Source organism: Enhydra lutris, unplaced genomic scaffold (genome assembly GCF_002288905.1).
Source record: "Enhydra lutris kenyoni isolate GAN:26980312 unplaced genomic scaffold, ASM228890v2 scaffoldscaffold29, whole genome shotgun sequence".
NCBI lineage: Eukaryota > Metazoa > Chordata > Mammalia > Carnivora > Mustelidae > Enhydra > Enhydra lutris.
This window is the reverse complement of record NW_019154113.1, coordinates 5,390,992-5,412,145: the sequence shown is the minus strand read 5'-3', so window position 1 is coordinate 5,412,145 and position 21,154 is coordinate 5,390,992. Positions and strand designations below refer to the sequence as shown.

At 46.3% G+C, this 21,154-nt stretch overlaps 1 protein-coding gene across 1 annotated transcript in view; it reads right to left on the bottom strand.

The window, feature by feature from the left end:
* LOC111152666 (ADAM metallopeptidase with thrombospondin type 1 motif 17) overlaps positions 1-21,154 on the bottom strand; it is a 323,596-nt gene that overhangs the window by 55,857 nt on the left and 246,585 nt on the right. Inside the window, exons 18-20 of the mRNA XM_022511219.1 lie at positions 14,686-14,843; positions 11,736-11,895; positions 9,088-9,223 (exon numbers count right to left, since the gene is read on the bottom strand). Of these exons, the coding sequence (XP_022366927.1) occupies positions 9,088-9,223; positions 11,736-11,895; positions 14,686-14,843 (454 nt within the window). The remainder of the gene's footprint in view (positions 1-9,087; positions 9,224-11,735; positions 11,896-14,685; positions 14,844-21,154) is intronic.

Genomic DNA, 21,154 nt, shown 5'->3' with positions numbered 1-21,154 from the left:
CCTTACTGAATTTATTAGTTCTAATATTTTTCTAGTGGATTCCTTAGAATTTTCTATGTTCAAGATCATGCCAGCTGTAAATAGAGATAGTTTTACTTCCTCACCTCCAGTCTGGGTGTCTTTTATTTCATTTTCTTGCCTAAATGTCCTGGTTAGAACCTGTAGCACAATTTCAAATAGAAGGGGCAAGAACAGATACCGTGTCTTATTTTTGTTCTTAGGAGAAAAGCATCTAGTCTTTCACCATTAAGTATGATATTAGTTGTCGATTTTTTGTAGATACCCTTTATCAGTTTGAGGAAATTCTCTTCCAGTTCTAGTTTGTTGAGTGTTTTTATGAGGAAAGCATCTTGGATTTTGTCAGTCTTTTTCTGCATCTATTGAGATCATCATGTTAGTTTTTTTTTTTTAAATTATTTCATTGATTTAATGTATTACATTTACTGATTTTCAAATGATAAACAACTGCATCCCTGGGATAAGTCCCACTTTGTCATGGTATATAATCCTTTTTTTATGTTGCTGGATAGAGTTTGCTTGTATTTTGTTGAAGGTTTATCAACAGTACTCCTAAGAAATATTCATTTGTAGTATCCCTTTCTTATGATGTCTTTGGTTTTACTATGTGGATAATACTGGCTTCATAGAATGAGCTGGAAAGTGTTCCCTCCTCTTCTATTTTTTGGAGGAGTTTAGGAAGTGTTGGTGTTAATTCTGCTTTAGATATTTGGTAGAATTTGCAAGTGAAGCCTTCTGGTTCTGGGTTTTTCTTTTGAGGAAGCTTTTTGATTAGTAACTTAACCTATTTACTTGTTATAGGTCTACTCAGATTTTCTATTTCTTCTTTATTCAATTTTGGTAGTTTGCATCTTTCTAGGAGTTTGTCCATTTTATACTAATTATTGAATTTCTTGGTATACAACTGTTTGTAATATTCCTTTACAACCTCTTTCATTTCTAATTTAGGTAATTTAAGTCTTGTCCCATTTTTTCTTGGTCTAGCTAAACGTCATTTTGTTGTTGTTGTTCTCTTCGTATAATCACTATTTGGTCTCACTGATTTTTCTTCATTGTTTTCCTATTCTCTGTTTTAAATATCCCCCTAAGCTATAAAATTTCCCCTAAGGACTGCTTTGGATGCATGATCTAACTTTGATATGTTAAGTCCTCATTTCATTCTCTTACAATTTCTTTTTGATCCAATTGTTATTTAGGAAGTTTTGTGGGTTTTTTTTTTTTTTTAAGTTCCATGCATTGTGAGTGGCCAAAATTTCCTTCTGTTGTTGATTTATAATTTTGTATACTTTGCATTATTTCAGTCCTTTTACATTCACTGAGGTACATTTAATGGCTTAGATGATGGTCCATCCTGGGGAATGTTTCACAGGCACATAAGAAGAATGTATATTCTGTTCTCATTGGGTAGAGTGCTCTATAGCTATCTTGTAGGTCCAGTAGATTTATAGTTGTTCCAGTCTAGGGGGCACCTGGGTGGCTCAGTGGGTTAAAGCCTCTGCCTTCGGCTCAGGTCATGATCCCAGGGTCCTGGGATCGAGCCCCACGTCGGGCTTTCTGCTTGGCAGGGAGCCTGCTTCCCCCTGTCTCTCTGCCTACTTGTGACCCCCCCCCTCTCTGTCAAATAAATATAGTTGTTCCAGTCTAGCATTTCCTTGTTGATCTTCTTTCTAGTTTTAAAGATCAATTATTGAAAGTTGGGCATTAAATTCTCTATTATGGCTGAATTACTTTTCTCTTCATACTATATATTTTAAGGTTCTATTATTAGGTACATACATGTTTATAATTGTTATTTCTTTGATGGACTGCCCTATTATCATTATAAAATATTCCTTTTTATCTCTAGCAATTTTTTTGTTGTTTTAAAATCATTTTGTCTGGTATTTGTATAGATAACCCTGATTTTTTATGGTTTCTCTTTGCACGAAATATCTTCTTCTATCCTTTTACTTTTGAGTGTCTCTTTTTTTTTTTTTAACAGAGTGAGAGAGGACACATGCACACATACACATGTGAGCAGGGTGGGGAGGGGCAGAGGGTGAGGGAGAGAGTATCTTAAGCAAGCCCAATGTAGGGCTTGATCTCAAGACAATATCAAGAGTCAGATGCTTAACCAACTGAGCCACCCAGGCACCCCAGGAATTTGAGTGTTTTTGTACATAAATGTGCACCTGTAAGGAAAAAAGAATAATACTTTCCTAGGCAAAATCACTCCTATCTATTCATACCTGTGGACTATTCATACCTGTAAGAGAGCCAGCCAGCATAGGACTCTGCCAGCAGTGGCCTTCATTAGCCCCCAGGGGGAATGGGCTAATTTTCTGGGATGCTGCCACCAAACATACTCCAAGCTCAGTTCTGAAATACCCCCAGAAATTTTACAAGTCAGAAATACTTCATTGTATACCCCCACTATAGAGCCACTCCTTCTTGGTCTGATTTTTTTTTTTTTTCCCAGAACCTGGAGAATATGTATTTCCCCTTCATTTCTGATGGATCACTATGATTTTAGTTGTGTTTACTTTTAATCCCCAGACTGAGTTTCAACTTTTCCATTTACCTTTCATTTTTTGTAATTGTGACACAAAAATCAAATGTGAACACTGAGTGCTCAATGTTTTTTACATTTTACAGCTCAGAAAAGTGAGCAAGAGGGAAGGCTTTTTTTTTTTTTTTTAAGATTTTATTTATTTGACAGTGAGAGACACAGTGAAGGAGGGAACACAAGCAGTGGGAGTGGCAGAGGGAGAAGCAGGCTTCCCTTTGAGCAGGGAGCCAAATGTGGGGCTCAATCCCAGGACCCTGGGATCATGACCTGAGCCGAAGGCAGACACTTAATGGCTGAGCCACCCAGGCACCCGGAGGGAAGGGCCTCTTAATGGACCCCTGGGTCTATATGCAAAGTCTTGTTGAGTGTTGGGGGCAGGGGGAGATGTTCAAATGATTGAAGGGTTAGTATGGCAGCAAAGGGCAGCAAACAGAATTATCAAATGCAAATCAACACTCTGAAATGTTTTCTCTTTCTCCATCTTCTCTTTCTCTTTCTCCATCTCCGTACAAGTTAGGAATGTTTCCTAACTTAAATAACTAAAGGCTTCAAAACTTTACTATTAAATTTAAATATAAGTGAAGTTCTGGCATTTAAGTAGTATTGGAAGAAAGATTTCGGATCCAACTGAACTTCTCCTCACCATTCCTCTACCATGGATAAGGGATATAATATACCAATAATGCTATTCATCAGCTTCCCCTTCCTAGGCACTGCTTCTTTACTTCACATGGCTTGTGCAGTGCCCCCATCCCAGACCCATATGCCCAGTGTCTGAAGAGTGGGCCAAGCCTGAAAGAGTGGTGCCCCACTCTGGAGATCCCCATTCTATCACTGTTGACCTGTAGGAACATACAACCTCGGGCCTCACCCTCCTGTCCGTGGGAGCACTCCTGCTTCGTGGCTCCCGTTTTGCCCCAGGAGGCAGGTGGTGCCAAAGGTGGCTTCCTCCAGCTTCTCCCATCTAGGGCATGGGAGATGGGTATGGCAATCAGATTTACCTATTTTCTTTTCAAGGAAAGTAGGAAACTGGAAAGCTTTAGGTTTTTGACTAGCTAGAAATGGATTAAATAATGGTATCTTTTCAGATTTTGGCTCTACCTGGAGATCTACATGTTCTAGGTTTCATTCTTAAATCATGAACTCACACACATACACATAAATAACATGCTTTCATAAAAACATGAGGGATTCCATTCCATTCTAACTAAAACAAGGCACACCTGGTTAAGATAATGAGCAAAGAGGACAGATTTAAAATCCAAATACACTTCCCTGCAGATGACGATTCAACTCAATTGGCAGTACAATATTAAATATTCTTTTCTGAATCACTCTAATCCATAACACAATACAGTACAGTATGTGCTACCTGGGAAGGAGTTCAAATCACAGATCCTATGGGAAACATCTAATAGCTTGGAATGGCCTTTTCAAAGTGGCCAACAAGCTCTAAGAGACTGCAAGAATATTAAATCTGGGGTAGCATGAGCTATGTGTTCCAGAATGAGCCCATCTCCCTGTCATACCCCACCCTCGTTGCTCCAGCACTATCGGGGCCTGGGTCTGAAGGACCTGGCATGCAGCGTTACTCTTTGGATGCCGAATGATGGTGGGGCCTCTTCCCTGCAGACTGTGGTCAGCAAGGTGAAGACTGCTGGCCACAGTCATAACAGCTGAGTGGATCTGTGATTTCTGCCTTTCCTGCCAATGTCGGGGGCCAGGTTTGCCGATGTGTTTGTATTGGTGTGCAAGATGCTGGAGAGAGGCCATCTGCCTTGTGTGTCAGATTCCAGATTCCATATGGTTATGGCAGGGTTTGGGAGAAGTATCCACAGAGCTAGGGGCAGGATTAGAATAAAGAGGTGCTAATGGTGTACCGTTGGGAAGGTAAGGGAAACTGTCGGGAACTTGATGGAAAAAGAGGGTTGAAGAAAATTAAAAGGAGATCAGGAGAAATAAAGAAAAATATAAGGGAAAAGACAAACATCGCTGTTGTTTTAAAGGTCAAAGAGTAACAATAATATAGAAAGGCTCTTTCGCCTTGCCAGATTCAACAGAGAGTTGCATTTTGGCTTCTTCAATAAAATTTACACCATTGGGTTCTCAGGCTCTCCTTCCACCTTCCAGGCTCTGTCTTCCAGGCATGCCCACCCCACCTGAAACAGCCATTTCTCCTCCAGACCCTTCACATCTCCACACCCACCCCTTTTACCAAAGTTCAGTTCTTTACTTATAGAAGAAATCTGATTATTTAGCAGTAATTTTCTAAGCCAATCTCCACTTTTCTTCACCTACCAGCCTAAGTCCATATTACTAGATGTTTTGAAGACTCATGTTAACTAGATCACACTCTGTAATAATTCAAGTTTTATTGTCCAAATGTGTGTGTGTGTGTGTGTGTGTGTAAACATGTATGCATATATGTATCTTCACATAACATACGGATATATATATTATGTGTATATGCGTATATATACATACATGTGTGTGTGCTTCTGCATGTTTAAATATAAATAAATACAACTAAGACTAGCAGGAGTTTTAAAATCTCTCAGATCACACATTTCTTTCAGCCAAACAATAAATACTCTTTGATGAGCCATGACACTTCATTCTTATGTGGGGCTCTTTCAAATGGGTTCTTCAAGACAGTATGAAGTCAGATGGTTCAAAATAAACAACTAAATAACCAGCAAATGAAACCAAACTAGAGGAGGCAATGAATCATTTCTTGTCTAGGCTCTGAGACAAATTTCAGGTGCCATCTTCTATCAATTTCATTTTGTCTTCTGCCTTGGGAAATTCCACTCATTCTTTAAATCTGATTTGTGTGATTTTATGGAGTCAGGAAGGGAATGGAAGGAAGTGGGTCAGGAAGGAAAAACAGTTGACCCAGAAAGGTAGGTCGGAAAGGGAGGGAGGGAGAAAGTTAGTATTTATCAAGTTCCATGACAGTGAAGACCTTGTGTGTATTTCTCACCTTGAAATACCTTGGTACCTCAAACAGGGCCTGGTGAATGGGAAGGTGCTTGACAGGTGCAGGTTGGATGAAGGAAATTCCCAATGTTGTACTGAAGTCTCAGGGTCATGCTGACTGCTTTAAAAAAGAGTACTGAACAACTGGGCATTGCAGAGTAACCCAGTATAATGACATGTCCTTCTTTGTATAACAAGAAAGTGTATTTCCCGAGGTCATACCTTCAGAGCTTGGGCTTGTATTGAGGTTGTGATTCCAACATGTCAGAGGGCAAGGCAAGGGTAAGTAATAATCTAAGGCAGGGCCGGCAAAGTCTGGGCCAAGTATGGCCTCCAGACTGTTTTTGTACAAACCAGGAGTTAAAAATGGTTTTTACATTTTTAAAAGGGTTATAAACAAAACAAAGAAAACCAGACATCAGAAACCATATGTGGCCTATAAAACTACAAAAATACTTATTATCTAGGCCTTTACAGAAAAAGTTTGCTAACCCTTATTCTAAGGAGATACTAAGCATGTGCTTCTGAACTTACTTTTAGTCCAAAGTGGGTTTGGCTTAAACCTGTGTTCAACCAGGGCAAGACTGTAGGCCCGTGGTCAGAATGTTCTGTGAATGATCTGGAGCCACACCTACCCCTTCTCTCCCTACATACACACTCCATATACTTCATCCAAGCTCACAGCAGCTCTGTAGCACTGTTTTAAAGGGTGCATACCTTTGTTAATGCATGCTGCATGGTGTGACTTCTTTGTATGTGTTTTCCTACAAGGTTTTCTGTGTAGTTTTACAGTACAGTGAAGTCCCCTCCTGGAGTATCTGTGTGTGGCAAAAACCATAAAGGTGTTGCTTTGGCCTATTGGTGTGATGATGAGAGACTTTGTTATGGAGCTTTGAATTCACCTGGAATCTAGTGGAAATACTCAAGAAGTGACATAATTACCTATCTTCTGTCTTTCACTAAACATGGTTTGGTCATTGTTCCTTGATTATTTTCTGCTTTATTTTTCTCCTCTTCTCTCACTAGAGAATATAATTACACTTATATCAGTATGCCTGATGTTATCCCACAGATCCCACAGATCACTGAGTCTTGGTCATTGTCAACAATCTTTTCTTCCTGCTTTTCCAGACTGGAGAATTTCTATTCTTCCACCTTCAAGTTTGTTCTTTTTTTCATCATCTGCTATTAGGCCCATCAAAGAGATTTTTTTTTTTTAAGTTTCAGATACTGTGTTTCTTTGTCCTAAAGTTTGGTTCATTTTTAGAGTGTCTCTTTTTGTGCTTAGATTTCCTAGGGGTTCGTTGATTGTGACTATATTTTTTCTTATGTCTTTGAGCATAATAGTTGCTTCGAAATTCTTGTTTGCTAATCTCAACATATGTGTCATCTTGGAGCCCATTTCCATTAATGTATGGACTACATTTTTCTGTTTTTTTTTTTTTTCTATGTCTGGTAATTTTGGAGTGTATTCTGAACATTGTGAATGCTTTGTTAATCTACATCAGTGCCATTCAACAGAATTAAGACATGAGCTATATATGTAATTTTAATTTTCTACTACCATATTAAAATTTAAAAAGAAACCAGTGAATTTAATTGTAATAATGTGTTACATTTGACCCAATGTGTCGAAGGCATAATTATTTCAACATGTACTAAAAATTACTAAGATATTTTATAATCTCTTTCCATACTAAATCTTCAAAATCAGGTGTATATTTTTACTTTTATAGCACATCTCAATTTGGACTAGCTAGTGGCTACCAAATACAGTATGTGATCAGCACAGTTAAGAGTATCCTTGTGAAGAATATTGAGGGTTGGTCCAATAAAAGCATCCCTATCATTATGGAAAGCAGACAGTCCCTGACAGTTTGTAAGCTTTATTCCTTGGTCCATTCCTTGGGCCAACTGTGATATGAGGGAGGGCAGAATGCACTAGACTACTCTTCCTCATCACATATGTGTCTCAATTCAGTCAGAGCAACTCTGATTTCATGTTTTATGTTACTTGACTTATATGCATAATTTAAGAAATCTCTGGACACTAAAATAGTTTGAAATCATAAATGATCTTAAAATATGATTATTGACTGGTTCTCTAAGATCTTTCTTGCTCAGTCATGTCCTTGAGCCCATGCTGACCCCCCCTCTTCTAGGTTCACATATCCTACTTTCTAGTATGTCACAGAGCTGAGCTGTCTCTGTGGCCTGTCTGATCTTTGGGTTGTCACAGTGGCAAGTTCTTCCCTCTTTGCCCCTGGGTGTGTGTGTGGTTGATTCATTCATCAACTGAGGAGTCTGTGGGGTGGTTGCTCATAGCCAGATGCTTGAGAAGACTTCCCAAAGTGAGTTGTTCCTCATGACCTTCAGGGTTAGGGTAGGATGTCTTTCTTTGTTTAAAGTGAAGTATAATTAATATATAGCATTATATTACTTTTACATGTACAACATAATGATTCAATAATTTTATACATTACTCAGTGCTCCCCATAAGTATACTCATCTGTCAGCAGACAACACTGCCACCATCTTACTATATTCCCTATGCTGTCTCTTTCATCTCCATGACTTACTTATTTTGTAACTGGAAGTTCATACCTCTTAATCCCCTTCACCCACCCTCCCATCCACCGTCATTCTTGATTTGCTAAGGACCACACACCACCAATGAAATAAGTCTCACCTCTTGCTTTCCCTGCTATCTTCCCTCTCCCACTTGCACACTTGACCAGTTTGACAAGGCAAAGGGGGATGGCACGAAAACCACATGCTTTGTGAAACTTCTGCACCAAGCAAGAAGCCCAAGTTGAGTTTACAAAACTGCCACATCAAAAGTCTAGCTTCTTTACAGAAGAAAAACATGCACAGAACCACCAAGCAAAAGCCAGACACCTCAACCCAGAGCAGAATGGGAGGCCAGGGGTGCTATTACACACTCTACTAATCACAGTACAATGAAATGTCTCACTGCAATGACCAGAAATAAAAGCTTAACTGACAAGTACATTTCACACAATTCATCTCAGTTGACAGCCCCAGAAAATTCCCTTCAGAGCACGTGAAGTATCATGGCCATGGAATCCATCAGAACTTCTGACAGATTCCAAACAATGAACACCAAGATCCACACTCACTGGTGTTAGTTTCAGCTGCCGCAACAGACCCATCACAAACACTAACCTGTGTGACTCACTCATGGGTGCTCACACTCTGCGATTTCCTTTTCTCCTAAGACAAAATAACTTGGGGGAGCCGACATGTATCAGCTGAGGGTATGTGATGATTTTTTTCTCCATGAGATGTTCTTAGGGTCGTGCTAAAAAATGCCTTCTAGCTAGGGTTATACATTTTTTTCAGAGCCCTGGCTTCAGAGCCAGCTAATCAGTATTTCAAGCAAGCAAAAATCACTGAGCACCAACAACAGTACATGATGCAGAGAGGTACTGTGGGATCAACTGTCTATCACTGCCCCACCCCATGCTGGGTGTTTTTGCCCTGACCCTGGAGGGTCCAAGCATGAGAACACAGCTCCTTACCGTGACTGACAAGGATGTGAGTTGCACCTTCGGACCTGAGGCTCTGGACGGCTTGCTTGAGGACAGTCACTGTCATTCACCAGAGTTGTGGTCTTGTTAATAATCCGTGTGCAGGACACGATGGTTCTGCGTTCGCCTGGAAACCAAACCACAGGGAACTGAGCAACTGTGGCTCTCCCACCTGGAAAGGCCATACATGGATGCAGATAGAGGAGCATTTGGGTGCATCTTTTGATCAGTTTGTCAGTGAAGTGACTGTTATCGTGCAGTTTGCCAGTGAAGTGACATGTTATCATGTTGTCAGAGAAAGAACCATAATATTAGGGATGAGGGTGTGTATGACATGGCAGGGGCAGTATGGGGCAGGAAGAAGATTCTAGAACAGGACTGGAAAAAGGTGACACCGCAGATTAGCTATGTTTTCGGACAGCCCGGGATCCACAGAGGCCAAAGTTCTAATTTGGGACTTTAATTTCCAACAAAGATTGCCAATCTCTTTATCTGTTCTTTTGATATTTAAAGTCTACCGAGGTCTGGTCTTGATTACACATTTGTACATTAGTCCTTACCAGAGATCATAGCTACCTATTGGAGAATCCCTCCAGAACTGCTGGACAGCAGTGACAACAGGGAGGTTGGTTTGAAGGACACACAGACCTGTCTCCTCCATGTGGGCAGTCTAGAGCTAGTCTGAGAATTTGTTTAGCTGGCCAACGGCTACATGTCCTCAGCATCACCTGCATTTGGGGACGTCATTAACTGGTTACCCCAGATGGGGGTAGCCATTCCCTGGGTTTCCCCAAAGCATCCTACACATGGCTTGGTCATGGCTTTGCCAGGGAGGAGGATGAATGGGAGCTAGGAGGGTAGCTTCAATAGCCAGGTTGTCTGGGCTCAAACTTGGGTCCATCACCGGCATAATGATCACAGGATCGACAGCTAGCCGCCATGATTCTATGCCTCAGTTTCCTCAACCAGGCTGGTCCACTTAACCTCCCTGTGCCTCAGGGTGCTTCAGGGACAGTTAAAATTAACTAATACACAGAGAGTGTTTAGAACAGAGCCCAGTCAGGGTTAGCACTCATGTTAGTTACCTTCTGCTTTTATGATTATTTGGGGAGTGTAGCAATATAAGAATAAGAGGATGTCAGGCACAACTCTTTGGACCCCAGATTCCTCACTCAATCTGCCTCCTGCAAAATCCTAAACGATACCATCAGCTCTGACTGCCTGCAGCGGCAGCCTTGCATGAGCGTAAGTGGCACGGGGCTACCTCAAGCCACAGTTCAACTCTGACTGCAGGTCTGACAATGGTGAGTCATCAGTTGTCAATGGACAATCTGGAAGTCATTGGTGTCCCATAGGAATGCCGCTGGGCTGACAGTGACAGAAGGAGAACAGCACTCCCCGGCCCCCCAGCCAAGGGGGAGCCTGCTAACTGCTCTGTCTGGGACATGCTTAGTTTGTAAGTTGTCCAGGAGGAAAAGTCTGGTAGTCGGAGATATGGGAGGTGCTGCCTTTGGAGGCTGGAGGGACATGGGCACAGGGGGACAGCTGAGGGACAAGGACAGGGCTGACGGAGGATCCTGGGGCTATGCTGACTGCCAGGGATGCCTGAGGAACAGGCCAAGAACAAACAGCGAGGACAGTGAGCCAAGATGTGCAGGAGAAGGAGGGAATTCACAGCTGACTCCAGCAGTGTCTGATGGCCCAATCACTTTATAGCTGTAATTCTTACCCAAGAAAAATGGGACAAGTCACTTAAATCAAAAACGATCCTCTACATACTGGATATCTGACAAACATCATCTAGGTGGTCAGCGACCATGCAGGAATGGGTATTGATGGGGCCAAGTCACTCTCTGGGTTGGCATTCCAGAGTCCAGGTGAACCTTCCATCCTAACTCTGTGCCCATCAAAACCCACCCACTCTGTGTCTCACCTCCCGAGAACTGGCCATATGTCCTGTCAGGGTGACAAAATACAAAAGGGCTTCTAGCTAATTGTTGTGAATGGCTTCCTCCTGCACTCCCTAAACCTCCCAGTAACGAATACAGTGTGTTTGCTGATACTGATTTTTTAGCATGGCGGTCTCATCCCTGCAGTGGGCACAGGGGTGGATCCCTCTGTTTTAGAGACGAGGAAATTTTAGCATAGAGGGGGTAAGTCATTGGCTAAAACATGGTGGCATGCTTGGAATGTCTCCCTGGACTCGTGGGGCCCTTTCTTTCTACTGTGTCGTATAGTGGGGTACCTGTGGCAAAGAGAAAAGAGTATTTGGGGGCAAAACATCTGGGGGCCCTCTACCAAATAGTAACAGGTGGAGGTCTATTCTGTTCATCCCCAGGGTCACTCACCTGTCAAACCTGCCATAGACCTGTACAGGGGCTAAACCTCCACTCAGAGCAGAGGTCGAGGGCCCTGCACCACAGGCAGAGCAGCTGTGTGGGCGCAGGAGTGTGGAGGACTGAGTGAGTATTTTGCAGAGAGAACTGCAGTGGGGCGTGGGTAAGTTCCTGCGGAAACACAGGTGACACGGCCAGCCTTTCCCACACCCTGCACGCCGGCCACAGAGTGCCCTGGGTTCACGCCCTCCTCCGGCAAGTCCCCACACCCGACCCGACAGGCCCATGACCCCGGTGGCTCACCTCCTCCGCATTGCACACTGCACCCTTCCCAGCTGCTGTGGGTCCAGAGGAACAAAGAGTCCTGGGGTTTCTCAGGTTCACTCTGATTTTCTGCGGTGTAGTTGACAGGAACGGTGTACTCGTAATGGATTCCATAATTTTGGTCATGAAATAACAGCACCTGGATCAGCAGCAAAGATCAAAGGCCATTTTGAAATGGAGCAGACGCCCACAGGCTTGCAGAATTGGCGAACGAAGCCACACTGTGGCCGGCTCTCTCTACCGGAGTAAGCAGGTCTTTTCTGGGTTTCAAGACTGGTTCGGTCTAGGGGCACTCCTTATTTCGGACTCAGGTTCCTCAGAGACTCAACTGGGGCAGTAGGGTATGTGGACCCTCAGCAGGGAGCCCTGCTCTCTCCTGCTGGAGAGAGAACCCGCTTCGACGAGGACTTTGGAGGAGCACATTTGTGGGTTCTCACTGGGAGAGCTGCTCTACGCAGATGAAGAACCTGTTCCCGCATACTCAGCCACAAAGCTGCCCTCGCGGACAAGAGAGACACAAATATGTGGCGTTGGCCTAAAACAGACGTCTGAACGGGGAGGGCTACTCTTGTCCTTTGAAAATGGACATCAGTTTTCCGTCCCCCAGCATCAGCCATTGCCGCATGTAAGGCAGGCTCAAGGGCAAACACAGCCCCACCATACAGGTACCTTGGGGACTTCTGCGGAGGAGTCCAGGGGTGACTGAGCCTTCTTGCCGCCACGGGAGCTAGGACGGAGATGCCCACAGGGTGGCAGGGGCCTGGCTCAAGGCCTAAAGCTGAGAATGAGGGGGTGGGGAGCCATCCTGCAGATCGGGGCACTTGGGTCTGAAATCCTGGTGAGTGGGCAGATGGATGGGCCTGCCCTGTGTTTGGCCCTATCAGAGTGTGGCTGGAGGTGATGGGTTGTCAGGCTAGACTTGGAACCTGTGGGCACTCCTGGGTCAAGGCACCGATCAAGTTCACTTTGAGGCCTGGAAGAGTGTGCTCCACCTGCCTTGACCTGGGGAGGTCCCCCTGCTGCCCCTGAGAATCTCCCAGCCCTCGAAGGGCTTGAGTTGCAGGGTAGGGGTGAGGTGCTAAGGTCAACCTGAACCGCATAAACATCCACTTCTCCAAGAAACAGGCTTGCAGTGATACACTTGGAAAAATGCCTCCAGTTTAAAAACAAAAAACAAAAAAACCCGTCTTAAAAGATCTTTATTATCTCAGTATGGGAATAAGACTGGTGAATCAAGAATCCATATGAAACCAATTTCATGCAATTTTGCAGCCATGTATAATTTGCATGTGTGAGTGTATAATTGGTTTCAAATGCAGGTCCCTGTGACTGTGTGGGGGCTCCCAACCCCGCAAGCCATGTACACACCCCAGTTTGGGGACAACAGATGCCTCTGTAGAGGCAGAGGGGCACCTCTTATTTCTAGATTTAAAAACCTGAACTAATCATATTTCAAGAAAGAAAAATGATTGATGTTAAAGAGGGCTGGGACTTGGGCTGAGTTTATGTAGTTTCTGAGGCACGGTCTGAATGAATCTGGGCTGTATGTTTGCTTTCATGGGTGGACGATTCCCTCGTGGTTTGTGAAAGCTTTGGGCAAGAGAGGGAAATACACCCCAATCTTAGGGTTTGTTAGAGAAAAGCAATTCACGAGCCAACAGGGGACATGGCTGCAGGGTCTTATCTTTTTTATCTTATGCTTCCTCTTGAACCCCTTTTAAATCAGGACAGGAGGGTTTGTTCCAATGCCTTAGACTAGGATGGAATCTCATCACAGGGCAGTGGCCTGGGGATGGGTCCTGGGGGCTGGGGACGTACGGAGCCAACTCTGCCATGGATTTAGTGGGCTGACTGTGGCAGACACAGGTTTCTGGATGGCTGAAGCCGGGCATGGAGATCAGTTCCCTTTGCTCTCTCACTGTAGGCCGGGGGGCAGGGCTGGCATGGGCATGTCTGTCCGTCTGCCGGGTGCTCGTGGGCAGAGCCAGTTTCCTCAGGAGATTGCCTGAGAGGTGGCTGGCGACTCCTCTAGGTGTCACCTAACCTTGAATGGCTGCAGGTTGCCAGAGATGACAAATTAACGGAGGGAAAAAAAAAAAAAAAAAGAATTTCCAAGCAGAGACTCCGGAAGCACAGAGGACAAAATGTGCTTTGGTTACAGACACACAAATGGTCACAGAACCCGTGCTTTGGAACGAGATGTGGAATCAATAATTATGAGCTATTAGAAGGGAGTCATGGGAACTCCTGGACCGTAAGGAAATGGTAGGATCCCTTTCTCTGGAGATCTTTAGTACTCTTAAAAGGACGCATCACTGATATTCAAGTGATTCGCATGGGGTCCCCCTGCCCTGAGACAACGGGCAAGACAAGGTGGCCCCAACCTGGCCTGACTGCCAGGTTCCATGACACCACCCCGGGGGCCGATCTTCCTGTGGAACCTGGTTCTCCCTCTCCTGATGCCCAAATGCCTGGGGCAGACCAGAGTCCGGAAAAACTGAGTGAAGCTGGTTTGGAAACGGAGTCAAACAGTTCATTTCCAAAAGGTAGTTTCCAGTGTGGATACACAAACTGTGGGGCGGACCTGTGCCATCTGATATAAAAGCAGAGACTCTGAGTGGGGCCAAGTCTCTCCCTGGCTGTCACACGGCCAAGTATTTCCTTCCTGGAGGCTGTTCCTTTTGAAAAAGATGGCAGCTCTGCCAGTGAAGAGTCAGGGTGAAGTCTGGTCAGGGGAAAATTCTCAGGCATGTGGCGAAAGGGATGAGATAAGAGAAGACCAGGAGAGAGGGAGGCTCGAGCAGCAGGTGGCAAGAAACCCACCAGGAACCAGGCGAGCTCCTCTCCTCAGCACCCCCGGGGAGGAAGGGAACTGGCAGACCCCTTGGAGCCTCGGGCTTGGGACAAAGGCAAGAGCACAGCAAGTTACCATCAGATGCAGTGGGATCTTGGTTGGTCCCTTGGCAGAAATCTTCTCCCACAGACCCCTTCTAACGTAGCGCACGGTTGTGCCCGCAATCTGGTACTCTCCGGGGAGCTCTATCTTCCAATCGCTGTTGATGGATCTCTTATTGGTATCTTTCAGAGCTAGGAAGAAAAGGGAACATCATGTAATCAGGGGGCGTCAGTTGGCCTTTTCAGGGGAATCTGGGTGTCCTGAGGGGTGCGTTGGAGATCTTCCTCTCCGCCTCTACAGGAGAAAGGAGGGGGTCTGCAGTGATAGAAGGTGGGCTTTCTGGATGCTGAGAACAGAAGTCTCACTCACAGAGGGCAAACAGCTCAAGATTTGCAGGACCCTGTGCGACAGAACGCCAGGGGATGGAGACAAGCATAGACCAACCACATTTTACTAAACTTCCAGGGTAGAGGGTCTTCGTCCTGATGGATGAATTCTATTTTAATGTGTCCAAGGCCACAGAGATGGGTTTGCTGCTTAGCAAAATTTGTCAATTCATTTAACCGTTACCTACCTGGGGCTTTTGACAGCCTAATCCAGCTTTTCTTAGGGACTTGAGAGCCCCACGGTCATAAAGTGGGGGCTCCTCCAAGAAAACAGTTGCTGTTCTATTAAATGGTAGAGTTAGGGAACCTGAGCTGACCACAGATGGGACAGTAGGGCTCGGACGATGCCACGAGGGAGAGGCTCCATGGTTCTCGGGTTCACACTCTGCTGGCTCACCCTTCCACTGGGTAGAGAATGTGTTGGAAGAAACAAAATCAACACTTTGCTGGTTGGCCAGAGTAAAAAATCTGGTTTTCCACACACGATGTATATTGATTATCTGAGTGCAGACCGTGACTTTCTTATGTCCCCTTGCCTAGGTTTGGAGTCATGTTGTTCTCACGACTAGAACATTCTGTAGTGAAATTCTGTTTTGTTGTTGTTGTTGTTGTTGTTGGTTTCATTTTGTTATTTAAGAATGACAAGAACTAAAATGTACTCTGGCATTTGGGAGAGGGTCGCAGACGACGGCAGGTTGAGAACAAGTCTTCCGTCACCCAAACGATGAAACTCCCAGGACATCCTGGGTGCTCCCAGTCCCTCTCTCCCCAAGTGCAGCTGGACACCCCCCCTACTCCCTGCCCATGCCCCAGATGCTTCCAATTGCTTTGAGACCCTGCTTTGTCCACAATCAGTGAAATCAGTTCCACCCCTTCCCTCTTCTCTGCTTCCCAAGGCGAGAAATAAAACACCCACATTTAATACCAATTTTGGATGATGAGAGCTGAAAACAAAAAGGGGTTTCTGTTAGCCCTCAATTCATGAGCCCCAAGGCTGGGTCAGGACCTTGTTGGACCTGGTCCTGGTCAGGCCACCAGCATCTGGGGAATGCTGGGCCTCTGCTTCCCTGTCTCTAGGACACGATGGTCCCCTTGCTTGCTCTCACCCCACCAGACTGTCCTGGAGTGCATGAAGGAGATGCATGGTCACGACTCCTCGCTTCTAGGAACTGCCAAGAGAAACTAGGAAGAAGCAGTAAGGGCTGCTTTCCACTAGAGCGACTTCCAGTCAGGATTTCATATCCAGGGTGGTTGTGTAGAGTGAGCGGTTGAGGGTTACAGGACTCCAGGGAAGGCTTAGAAAAGAAAAGGCTCTACCTCTTGGAACTGAACATTTCCCTTCAAGAAATTCTACCTGCTACTGAAATTTCCTGGCTACAAGACGGAAGGGGAAATGTAAGAGTACTCACAATCTCTGCTCCTTTATCCCTTCCTCAGCCAAAACCTACCAGCCACCTTCGAGAAGCACATTCTTGGATTTAGCCCCCACGCGTACTTCTACACATTTACTCTTCCCAACAACTCTCCGAGGGAAAGCATTATTTTCCCATTTCACAGATGAGGAAATGGGGCCATGGAGAGGTTAAGTTACCTGCCTAAAGTCACACAGCTACAAAGACTGGACAACCTGAACCTAAACATACCGAGCTCAGCACTCTTACCACTCTGGCAGTATTCTTTAGGTTACAGCCTCCATCTAGAGTTTTGCGACAAATACGAAAACACTTGTTTTTGGAGAGAACACATTCCAGGCTCCAACTGCCACAGGGTCTCGCATTCCATATACCCTTATTATAACAAAACTCACAGACTGTTCCTTCTACTTCTCTGTAGGTTTGGAGAATTGTTTCTTGAACACACACACGTAAATTTGGTTTCAGAAATCAGTGCAGGCTGGTGGGGAGTGGCAGATGGACACAGTGAGGGGCCAGAGTCCTTGAGGAATGGTCCTAGAGATAACAAGTCGGGGAAGCACAGGGAGTGGCAGACACATGCCTCCCCTCTCCACACCCCCGCCAACACCACCAGTCAGGGCCTCCTCACTGGGTGTTGAGGACAAAGCTCTTGCCCCTGGTGAACTCAACATTTGGAAGGGAGACAGGTGAGAAAACAGATAAACACGGTAGTTTCATAGGCTCCGTGGCAGAGGTGAGCTCAGGGTCTGCATCTGTGTGTGGGGGGACAGGGACAGGGGCATACGGGGAAGACTTTCTGGAAGAAAAGCAGGGAGGAGGGTGGCCTGGGAGTGCCTGGCAGACATGGACTGTGGATCCTGACCTGGCGGCCATGAGAGCTCTTCCTGTGAACACCGCTCTGTGTGGAGAAGCAAGTGGGAGGTAAAGCAATTTTTTCCCCTAGAAGTCTGGCTGGGAAAGGGAGGCAAGATGAAGAGTGGCTCTAAAGGGTGGAGAAGGGGAGAGAAGTTTCACTGTTCTTATTATCGGGGTGGGAGACGCGAGCATGTTGAGACTCTCCTCCCCCACCCAGAACTTGGAGTTAGAGAGATGGGCAGTTTCTTTAGTTTCTTTATATGTGGACCACTACGATGTTTGACTCACCCCATAGAACCCATTTTCAAAACTCTGGAGCGGCAGCTCTCCTTGCCACTGGCCACCCACATGCACCAGCTGACTCCCTGACTCAGTGCCCGGGCTGGGGCCTTGGGTTTAAGAGTTGGGGTTCTGGCCTTGTTCTCATGTTATGGCTGCTGTGAATGGTGTGTTGGCTGTCTCTATCTCCAAGTAACAACAACCCAGAGTTTCCTTTGGGGGTATGTTCTTCTTCTATCTGACTCCAAACTCATCCCCATTCCAGGTATGGGGCCATCCCCCAATCCTGGACTGTGAGAGTCAGTTCCAAGGCTTCCATTCACCTTGGGAAGAAGCAACTTACTTTCTACAGGATTGCCCGGAGACTTAAAGGAAATCTGGATTACCAGCACCTGGGAAGATGCACCCAGATTAAAGTCAACTGAGAGGACAGCAGTGCCAGGGTAGAGAGGGACACAGTTTCCCATGACATCATTTTAAGCCCCTGGATCCAGCAGCGCCTGAAGCTGATACTCATCAACTGAGAACAGTTTGGCTTTCACATGTGTCTTTTTAAGGTTTGGTTTTGTTTTTTAAAATGCCAACCACGATAGGGGTAGGGCAGGTTGGGAAAGAAGATTACTAGTATGGACTCCTAGAAACCACCCTAGGATCCTTAGCAGCGTAAGCATCATACCCTGAGATGTAGAAGGCTATCTAGGCCTTAACCTGTCTCCTGGGCCTCTGCTCCTGTCCGGCACTAACGCCTAGGATGAGGTGGCTCCTTCTTACTCGGCCTTGTTTGTGCATCTCCTAGGCCCTTTGTGTAAGGCACTTTCAAGTGACACTGAAGCTACCCTGCCTCCATGCCAAAAGTCAAACAGCTGGGGGGTTAAGACTGGGAAGGACTAGCCAAAGTGCAGGAGGGACACCCGGAGACGATTCTCAAACCACCCGCAGAAGCAGCATGTAGAAGTATGCGGGCCATCCTGAGGAGCCCTGCTTCTGTTGGCAGAGGCACTGGCTGTGGCTGATCCAGTGGCCAGATGGACTGCCGGCTGGGGCTCGGGACATGTCAGCCTCTGATCGCCAAAGCAGGGATGTGCCTGTCAGTAGCGGGAAGGGTTCAGAGGGGCAGGTGGAGGAGACATTGCACAAGGTGCTCTGCAGGGTGGGTCTGGGGCGGCCTGGGAGGAGTAGGGACTGGTCAAGGAAGAGGAGGAGGCGATGTGAGAGCAGCAGGCTGTGGCTGGCCAGCTAGGACAGAACAAGGTCAGTGCTGAATGGGAGAAGAACGCGTCAGACGGTGCAGCACTGGTACCCAGCTCGCTGGGGAAAGCAGCCTAGATTTACAGGGCCTGTAAATGCAAGCCCCCAAGCAGGGCAGATTTCAAGCAGTCTGTGTGACCGTGGTGAATGCAGAGCTCCTCCAAGCCGCATGTGGCTGCTGTGGAGCCCCACCATGAGTTCGGAAAGCTCCTGGCTTTGCTTTGGAGGGGCTGGGCTGGAGCTGCTCACTCTATCACAGCTCTGGGGGTGTGGGCGGGTCCACAGGGCCCTAGGAAGAATAAACTCTGAGTATGGCCACCTTCACGACAGCTTCTAGGCACTGCAAACACGGCTTTCAAGTCGTCTCTACACCCAGCATGGGGCTTGAACTCACAATCCTGAGATCAAGAGTTGCATGCTCTACCCACTGAGCCAGCCGGGTGCCTCCAAAGTGGCTTGATGATGTCCACTTGGTACCCCTTCCTCAGGACAGTTCGATGGTGATGTCAGTCCTTGATGAATTTTGCAATGGGAGGGAAAACACAGGGTTCAACATCGGGGCTCAGCAATTCCGAGAAGCAAGGTGATCACTTCTAACCTATTGACTCGGTGAGGAATCTAGTCAGCAACAGTCACAAATTTGCAAGGTGCTGGGGTCCACTGGTGACACTGGGACTTCCCACTAAGATGGGAATTTAGCACCTGCGAGTCCTTCAGAAGGGTGGGACAGCAGCCTCAGAGAATCTGTGAACATCAAGATCGTTATTAATAGCAAATACATGGGTATGGTGTGGAGTCTGATGGGAAACCTACGTCGTGGGGCTGGGTCAGCTCCAGCCAGTGGGAACGCTGATCATCTCCTAGCCCATTGGCATTAGCCTCCACCCCAGGCAAGCTTCCCCTCCATGGGGTGTTTGAGAGCCGGTGGGGCAGGAGCATCCAGGCCCCTTGAGGAGTGCTTTCCAAGGCCTTGGACATAATGCTGCATTCGTTTTCTGAAAGAAGGCCCCAGAGTTAAGTTTTGGGCCCTACAAGTTCCCGTCCTTCTCATTCCTGTGGCATCAAGGGTCTAGCCAAGCCCCCCTGTGTCTGTAAGCAGGTTGAGGTTAGCCTGCATTGAAATTAAGATTTTTAGGTCCAGAAGTTCAAACGGGGGCTATTAAAAGGATTACACACGTTTTGATTTGACAGGCAAATAATAAAGTGACGAACAAAGAGAAATCTTCAGCGACTTGATTTGATCTGTGTTGTCTGAAGTTTGGATTTGCCGGCGAGGACAATTTTTTGCTTTGCTGGTTCTGTCTGGGTCAGAGGCTGGATGTTTTAAGCCACCATCCAAAACAGAGCAGTGCTTGCTTCCATGTATTTGGGTTAGAAGCCATGAGGAGACTCTCAGCAGCTGGAGAGACTTCTGGAACGATGAAGATGGGCACAAACAAGCTCTCTCTTGCTACTGTAGCAGAACAAAACCATTCCATTAAGGAAAGGCCCAGAACATGAGGTCTGATGGCAAATGTCCATTTCTCTCCGGGGGCCCTCTTTCTCCCTGTGGACCACTACACATTGTCCTTGGACATCTAGGCACTGTGGGAAAAGATCCTGAGCCATTTTGGGGAGCTGGGGGTGGGGGAGAGGGCAACAGCTCCTTACAGCTGGCTGGAGGCACATTAAAGAGGTCCGACCCCATCTGCAGGCCCTCCTCTTGTGAGGAGCTGTGCAGAAGCTGGGCTTCTTTCTGTCTTTCTCCCTCTTGGATTCCACTGGAAGACTTGACCCACAATCAACCTACTTCTAATCCTGGCATCCCGTCAGTTCCTTGTATTTCCACTCGGAGCTCTGCCAGCTCTGTTCTCAGCTGTGGACACAAACTGCAGAGGCATTTCCTGTGCCAGGTGCCTTGCTGCAGAGAGCCAGGCAGCGTGGGCCGAAGGTAGGTGGGGCGTAATTCTGCAGGAACGGCTCCCGGCAAATGTGAGAGAGTCATTCAGAGTTACACTGGGTTGACTTCCAAAGCACCCAGCCCCGAGTGGAAACAGGGCTTATTTGAACTAATTTTAGAAACATCAGGAGCGTGGACCACCTTCAGATTTGCCCTCACCCCCACACCCAGCCCTGGACTCCTGGGATTTAAAAACATGGGAATAAGATAAGAAGACCAAAGCTGGCTCTAAGCTCCCTTGGAGGTCCAGAGCTTCTGGGGATGTTGTTCTGAGACATGGAACCCATCTCCTTGGGATGGAGGTTTGCCACCTTGAGGTCCACACAAAGAAGGAAAAGCAATATGTGAGTGTAACACATGTTCTCTGGGTAAAGATGCCC